The sequence below is a fragment of the Antrostomus carolinensis genome, unplaced genomic scaffold (assembly GCF_000700745.2).
Source record: "Antrostomus carolinensis isolate BGI_N321 unplaced genomic scaffold, ASM70074v2 scaffold18187, whole genome shotgun sequence".
Lineage (NCBI taxonomy): Eukaryota > Metazoa > Chordata > Aves > Caprimulgiformes > Caprimulgidae > Antrostomus > Antrostomus carolinensis.
In genome coordinates this window covers 4,095-12,557 of record NW_010329659.1, presented here as the reverse complement: position 1 = coordinate 12,557, position 8,463 = coordinate 4,095, and the positions used below count along the sequence as shown (strand labels likewise).

Below are 8,463 nucleotides of genomic sequence, written 5' to 3'. Positions count from 1 at the left end.
AGTTGTAAGAAATGAAATATAACATTAAAGGATGGGATTTCTTCTTCCAACAGTCAACAGGGTAATGACTTGTGAAGCCACAAACTCTGATTCTTCATTTGATCCCTGTGTTTTGATCCATCGCTGTGATGGAGCAGCCCTTCATTAATTTGTCTGACTCCTTTTTGATACAGTGATCTGTGCTGAGGCCTTCCAGTTATGTGTTTTAAAGGCAACTTCTCGAGAATTTCATTGACTTCTCCCAGCCTGTACACTGGGAGAAATGACAAATAGCTATTTCTTGTTTACCTTCTCTGTGCCATTTGTGATATGGTAAATGGTCCTTATACTTTGATTTTTCTAAGATTGGAAATTTCCTCCCCTTGCAAAGAAGTTGCTCCCTACCTCTAATCACCATTTTATCTCTTCTTTATTTATCCTTAAGAATTTCACTGTTTTTGTTACTGACTGGCCAAGAGCACAGACCATATCCAAGATCGAAGTGTGTTTTGTATTCATGATTGCACAATGATGGTGTGTTCCCCCCCTCCCTTACCCATTTCCTCAAATTCTTTCACTCTTTTGACTACTTCTGAGGAATGAAGCAGCATGGCTTCCTTCCCCATGAGTCTCTGCTTAAGAACTTTCTGTTAATTCATGAGGCATTTCTCCCCTTGCACTTATTGCATTTGAAAGTACACCATCCTTCATTTGATATTTGTGTGGCATCTGAGGATGTGGCGTTTGGGATTTCAGTTTACTCAAGGTGCTAAAGAAGACACCTTTCAGAAAATCAATCAGTGCCTTTGCCTGTAGAAATTAAGTGATGCTTATAGAGATAAACTGTCCACAGTAGAGTATTTCAGCTTAACATGCTTATAGCAGGACCAGAACCAGTCTGGAGTCTTCAGATTATTTGGCTCTATTAAGAACTATGTGTTGACAACATAGATTGGCTTGTTTCCCTCTTAAAAAAACAATTTTAAAGAAAATTTTGCTACTGAATCTCTTTGTTGTATTTTCCTCAAGTAACATTAATTTCTCTTGCAGCAGATGCTTGCATCTTTCAAATAGTCTTTAAGTGACACATCCTGTGTTGCTTCCATAGTCTAAGCTAATTTGCCAGTTCCTAAGCACAGAATCAAAATTCAGTACTGCAAGGCTTTAGTTTTACAGTTTACCTGTCTTGTATGTTTTATCACTGTTCTTGCACTCACTATTGGAGGTTTCATAGTACGGGCAACTTTTCATATGTATTTGTCTGTGTAACAAACTTGATGACAAATGTGTTATGTTGTCCAATGCCTCAGTACATATTATCATATAATGGTTGGGAAACATTGAACTTGTTGCACATGACCTGGTACTTGAACAAAGCAATGAAAAGTATTATTGATTTTTTTTTTTCCCCCTCAGAATTCCTTCCTATTCCGTTCCAGGAACTGGCTATAAGGGGCTTTCCAGCACCAGTGCATAGTCCTTTATATATTTCCTCCTGTGCCTCAGGCGTTTTATTTGTGAAGTTACATGTCAGATCTACCGAAGCATCACTAAGCTTTGTTTTGGAACAATGTACAGTATCAGTCAATAAATGTGTTCTTTAATTACCATTTCCTTTTTTTGGGGAGATGATGGAGCCAGGAGGGAAAAAGGAAGTTTGCTCTTTGGGTGTCTAGCACAATTAATATTCTTTGTTATGTCCCCCAAGGTCCCTAAGACACTTGAGAGGTGTGGTGATGTCTGGCTTATCTGAACCATCTATTAAACATAGGCAGTGTGAGTTATAAAATATCCCCTGGCATAGACCAAGGCTCTGATCACACAGACGAGCATGTGTGGATGTCAGAGGCTCAGTCCAAGTTTGGTAACTTGCCCACCTGCAACCTGTTCCTCTCTGAAGCACCTTTTGATGGGCTCAGATTTTTGTGCAGTTTGCTCTCTCTCTCACTGATGCTCTGGATAAAGCTTGTCAGGATGTGAAGGCAGCAGCAGCAGTACAAAAGCTCATAAAGGAAGACCTTGTCCATTCATCACAGTTACAGATTAAACAGTCCTGTAGTGTTGAAGAACTGGCCCCTTTTTGTAGTAATGATAAAGAAATGGCTAAGGAACAAACTCAACGATGTTTCTAATTTTAAGGGACTCTGTCTTCTGTATGTGCCTAACAAAAAAGCATGAATCAAAGTTATCTGTTAGATTTTGATTTGCAAGGGATAGTTACCAAATGAAGGGACTAATTTGGGGCTCAGGCACTGAAAGGATAAAGCTGAGAAGACAAAAGACCATGGAGATAGAAGCTCTTATTCCTCTTTTCATTAATAATACTGGGATTCCCACAATGAAAGGTTCTGAGAACATCTCTCTGTGATCACTAATGCCCAGGCTCTTGGAGGTTTTTAGAACCTGCTGAGAGTTGGCAGCTGTACCCAAGAGAGAATGATTTGTAGTCAATGCTCTTCCTCTATCTTCCTACAAAACCAGAAGTGGACTTGAGACCGAGAGAAAAACAAGAGGCACCCTGCCTGTTGTCTCTGCTGTTGCCCCCATTTCTGCTTGTTGTTCAGCTGTAACTTCAGCCTTGAAGGCAGTTTCATGTGAAAGGTTTTTAGCCCCTCTCTATAGAGTTATGTCAGGTTTAGACTGGGTAAAGCCCTGTCCTGCAGATTTCAGCAGGGCCAGAGCCTCCATACTTACTGGTCCCTCTAGCTAGAGGTTCCCAGCTTTTGCTGTTTCATCCTCTAATGTAAAAATGCAAGAGAAACAGTTTTTAAAGCTTTGACTTGCATATTATTTCCCCACAGATGTTACTCCTTTGCAAATGCAGAGGACCACATTGGGCAGCAGCCAGGGGAATATGTTACTGTCCTGTACTGGTACTTCATTGCAGCAGCAGGGGTTGCTAGGATTGCCCCATGCTGAAGAGATGTCTGTAGAGCACAGCAAAGACCGTGACTGTAGTGGACACCAAGTTTCTGCACGCGTGTGGCATTTTGTTGTATGTTCTTCAGGATCTTCCCAGCTGCTGCCAGTTGTGGGTCTTGCATTGCCATGAATGTGAGTGGGGCAAACCTTACTGCTGCTGGAGAAAAGGCAGGAGTATCTGGCTGAGAAGATCCTGATGGAAAGTGTTTATTTTAAAATCTTATTCTCTGGCTTTTCATGTGGAAAGAAACAATTTGGTCTGTGTTTCTTTCTTTCTGTCACTTGGTAGCTGTAGCGCAGCTCTATAGCATTTTAACACGCAGATGTCATGAAGAGTTCGTACAAGACATGAAGGGTGGCTACAAAGAAGATGGAGATACCCTTTTTACAAGGAGTCACATGGAAAAGACGGGGGGTAATGGGTACAAGTTACTCCTGGGGAGATTGCAATTAGACACAAGAGGAAAGTTTTTCATAATGAGAACAATCAGCCATTGGAATAATCTCTGCAGGGAAGTGGTGGAGATCTCCCAACATTGTTCTCTTTTAAGATTCAACTGGACAGGGTGCTGGGCCATCTTGTCTATACCATGTTTTTGCCAAGAAAGATTGGACCAGATGATCCTTGAGGTTCCTTCCAACCTGGTATTCTGTGATTCTATGAGGACAAAGTAAGTATGGCTAACAGTTTATTGTTTTATTTATTTGTAACTCTTCAACCTAAGCAGACTTATCACCTAATAATATTAAAAATAATCCATTGCCCTTCTGCAAGTATCAACCTAGTCTTTTTTAGAAAACAAAAGGAAAATTGTCTGCAGAAAGAAATAATCATACTACAATGTGTACTTTTTTAATATGTGGGTTGGGATTTTTGGTTTGTTTTTGGTTTATTTGTTTTCTAAGAACTCTATACATGGATTATACTCACTTCTTTCTCAGAACTGCTTGTGCATAAGACAGGAATGTCTGCTGGGGACTCTCAGGAGGCATATTTTTATTGTTTTGCATTATTTTTCTTGGTTTAAAGTAAGGACCTGATTCTGTGAACTAGTAGCAAAATATGATTTACAGGGAAACGTGTTACCTCCGAACCTCTTTGTTATTACTAGTAGCTATTGAAAACATGAAGCATGGGACATTGAAAGTAAAGTAAGATGTCATCTGCTCTGCATTTTTTTTTTTTTTTGCTCAGTTCTGTACATATGCCCATAAAGCTTGTGCCCACCTCTGTAAACAAGTATGTGCATGATTAACTTGTTACCATGTGTTATTCCAGAGGGTACCTCTATAAACATTTGCAAATTCATGGACTGAATGTGTTGATCTCATTAGATCAGATCTAATAGAATGTGACAAAATTAAAATGTGTTTATATCTGGGGAACAAAAACAGGTCATTACTAGCACTGATATTTTTTTTTCTCATCTTTCTCCTTTAAAACAGTCATTCACAGGAAAAAATACTACATGGCTCTGTGGTCTTTGAGGTATGGAGCATCCTACTATTCCTCTTTAACAATAGTCTTTCAAATAAATATGCTGCCTATTGGCTCAGCCAGTGAGATTTGTCACACATACACATGCAAAATATATTTCAAAGACTTATCTGTCATGTAAGTTTTAAAAACTATTTCCCTTCATTGTAACTTTCTGGCAATTAAGGCTACTGATTTACACGATAGCAATTTAATCTATTGTCTTGAGAATCAGACGGAAGTGACGTTTGGTCTTTATCTTTCCTTTTAAATGAGCAAGAGTTCCTGGCTTGTACAAAAACAAGAAATTTCAGACCAAAGCCATTCCAGTCCTGTCTTCTGAAGGGACATGGGAACAATCATGTTGTAGGCTGTAGGTGGCAACTGGAGGAGCTTCTTGTTCATGTGCAAGAGGAATCTCACAAAGGAGAAGGTAGATTAATTTCTAATTAAGCTGGTGATAAAACTATAGGGGGTTATATACTGGCAGATCTTGATTGTGTTCTGATTTGTTGGTGGCACCTGCTCTATTAGAACTGGGGGAAACTTCAAGTCTCCAGCTTAGAACAGCCTGAGAGGTGGAAGGGGGCTGAAGAGAAAAGTTTTACACCTTGTCTTTTTTCTTTACCTGCTTTGTAAAACTGAAGGGTTAACAAAGAAAAGCAGTATCTGATTTGGTCACTATAACGTAGTGCATGCACTAAAACCACGCTAGCAAGTGCGTAACCTGAGAATAATGCCTATTGTTTTCTTTACCATTACTTTGTAGTTGCATTCCCATGTGGCTGCCACTTCTTAACTGTCTTGCAGCAGCAACAGCCTTATGTCAGATTGGCATTTGCAGCATTACTTTAGACTGAGTTTTATAATAGATCTTTCTTTTCTTATGTTTTGCAAGTAAAGCAGACTCAGTGTTTGTCTATGCAACTGTGAATTTGTTCTGCATAATTTACATCAATAAGAAATATATGTCTGTAAACTGAAATGAGAATTTGTCTTTGCAAAATATATTCTAGTCTTTTATTGGAGGGATCCTTTAGGGAAAGGTGTGTCTGGTCTCCTTATATTAATATATTAATTATGGTATATTTAAGCCTCTCTAGTTGCTTATATGATCACTGAGATTAACTCATTTAGATGGGGGTCCCTACAGCTATCAGCCACTAACTGCTAATATATTGCCAGAGAATGCATTTGTAGTTCACCATCTGCGTGACACTCATATCCTATTTTTGTTTTTAAAGACCTAGTAGTACAGGAGGTGGTTTATAGACATATGGAGAACAAAGGCTGATGTTTTGGTTGTAGAAATCAGGAGGTAACAGTAGAACTGATTTTGGTAAATGGAAGTTTTCTCCCTGCGTCTTTATTCTCCGCACAATTTCTTCCCTTCTTGCCCCTTATTTCAAGCATATTATCACCATGAAATCAGTGGATTATAAGCATGTGATTATAATGGTCTGACAGACGGACCTGTTGGATGGTGCAAAACCTATATATTCTTTCCCTTTGTGGATGTTTGGGCAGGATGCAAATCGTGTGCAGCAGAGGTGTGCTGCTTCATCAGGTTGTCTGATAATGCTGCATGTTGAAGGGCTGTGTGCGTGCAGTGTATTAACTTGGGTAAATCTCAATATGTGTGTATGTTGGGTTGCATTTGCTGTGGAGCTAGCCCACATTTCCCTGTAATGAGAAGTGAAAATGGGAACAAAGAATAGTTATTCTCCTAGATTACCTACTTAAAGAAGTGTGGGTGGGCAACTGAATTACTATGAAAGCCTGCATGGATTATGGCTTTCTGAAATGTTGTAGAACCTCAAAAATAACTATATAAAGAAAAGATAGAAAATGGTGAGTTGTTGTGAAACAGACTAAACATCCTAAACTAAGAATATTCTAATCTGTCTCTCTTTGATTTTTGACAGATGCTCCTCTTAGCAGTGCTGCTAACAAACCTGCTGCTGGCCACTGTAATATCAGGTAGGAAAACATTTATTTTCTGGTGTCTAGGAACTATAATACATTTTCACTGTTTCTTCTGTGAGATTTCCCCCCTTTCTCTTTTTGCCCATCTAATTCTGCAGTCCTGGCCCAGGCAATATTCTCATCACGCTGGAAACATTGATAAAGTTACTCCTTTTAGCTCTTTACCTTACAACAAGCACTGTGAGTTACAAAGACTCCGTGAAGTTAGTAATGCTTGGCTTAAACTATGGGGCTTTGCTACTGCCCTATTGATTTTAACAGGGTTGCAGGCAGGCACAAATGAACAAACACATGGCATTCCTCAAAGGATCAGGACTGAAATTTCCCATGCAAGATTCGGGCTGGCAGAAATAAAACAAACAAAAAAAGCCATTTGACTAATGCATATAATTAAAAAAAATAAATAATAAAAAAATCTGTGCTTGATCCTATGGTCTGTCATGCCAGGCATACAGTCTGCCTAGAAGCTAGTGCTAAAGGTCCAGGACACACAATGATCAATGGTGATAAATTCCTGAACTACAGAATTATTGTTTTACATTGCAAGTTATGTTGTGCTTTGATATCCAGAATCTTCGGGTTCATTGCTTCAGGAGTCATCAGTTTCCCGTTGCAGCCTTTTTGGGAATGATCACATCAAAACTTTTGACGGTTCTTTATACAATTTTGCTGGGGACTGCAGTTATCTCCTTGCTGGGGACTGTCACAAGCGTTCCTTCACACTCTTAGGTGAGTCTGAGCAAAATACCAAGAAGTAATAAGTATAAAATGTCGTAGGGATGTGGCACTGCACTTGTGCTTGATTTCATCACTGAGAAGACAAATAGTTGCCCTGTGTCAGGATAAAATTCAGAGTGAGTTGCCCTCCTAGCCGGGTAGCCAATATTGGCATCCACCCCTTAAAGACCAGTTGAGATGGTTAGAGGGCTTACCAAGAACAAAGGTATCCAGGCTCAGTTCATCCATCAGTTCAATGGATTCAACAACCTGCTTTTATCACTGAGCTATGGGTTGGTCTTCGGAGGAAACAAAGAAGCAAGGCAGATTGTTGGACACATCTCCTGTGGAAACTCCTCCAGTGTGTATGGTAGGATGGAGAATTCACTGGCTGGCGACAGTAATGGGGAGAGTGTGAGTCCACAGCCAGTGCCAGGTCATGCACCTGCCAGTGGTTGATGCCAGCCCTCATCCACAATAAACAACTATGAGATGAAATAGATGGATGGCTCTTAAAAATGTTAAATGACATGCTCCCAACCCTGCAATGTGTACTTATGAGTTGTCCTCCTGAGTCCCAGAACTAATAGTATTTGCTTATGTCTCATCTCTTCAGGTGACTATCAGGATGGGGAGAAAATTGGTTTCTCTGTGTATCTTGGAGAATATTTCAATCTTCGCTTCTCTTTAGATGGAGGTGTGATGCAGGAAGACAAAAGGTACCTGTGGGAACAAGTATCCAGCAGAAAAAAAAGTAATGTTTTTTTTTTGTGTGTCATAGGACATCTAATGAGAAATTCCTGTTTTTCTTCATAGGGTTTCCATACCTTTTGCCTCCAATGGCATATTTATAGAGAAGGAGTTAGGTTATTATAAAATATCCAGTGATGAGCATGGATTTGTGGTGAAGATTGATATCAGTGGGAATATTCAGATACTCCTTCAAGAAAAACACTATAATAAGACCTGTGGATTGTGTGGCAACTTGAATAAATTTGCTGAAGATGAGTTCAGAACTCAGGAAGGTAAGACTACAACTAACCGATTGTATTTTAATGTATGCTCTGTACACTTTTCCTGATGGGTGATTCAACAAAGACTTTGCTGATCCAGCAAAACATTTCTACAAAACCTGTCAGGTACCTCATCATGATGTGCTGAAAATCTGTCTGACTAAATTCTTTCATCTTCCTTTCTCCTGAAAGGAAACTGCTGTCACATCTCATTCCTGAGCAAAGCCCAGAAGTCTGAATTTAACACTTTTAGAAACCTTGAATCTTGAAATACAAAGATAAAACTATAGGCTAAACAATGTACAATATAGTGTGTGGAGAGACTGACTAGGAGGAGACACAGCAAAAAAGATGTGGGATTTGGGGAAT

At 39.5% G+C, this 8,463-nt stretch overlaps 1 protein-coding gene across 1 annotated transcript; it reads left to right on the top strand.

Annotated features, from left to right (window-relative positions):
- Positions 1-4,729: 4,729 nt before the first annotated feature.
- Positions 4,730-8,106, top strand: LOC104528607 (von Willebrand factor; the record flags this gene model as incomplete). The annotated part of the gene is made up of 5 exons (XM_010172658.1): positions 4,730-4,811; positions 6,304-6,358; positions 6,935-7,093; positions 7,698-7,800; positions 7,898-8,106. Coding segments are annotated over exons 1-5 (556 nt in total), but the record flags the coding sequence as incomplete, so codon positions are not given.
- Between the last annotated feature and the right edge of the window lie 357 nt (positions 8,107-8,463).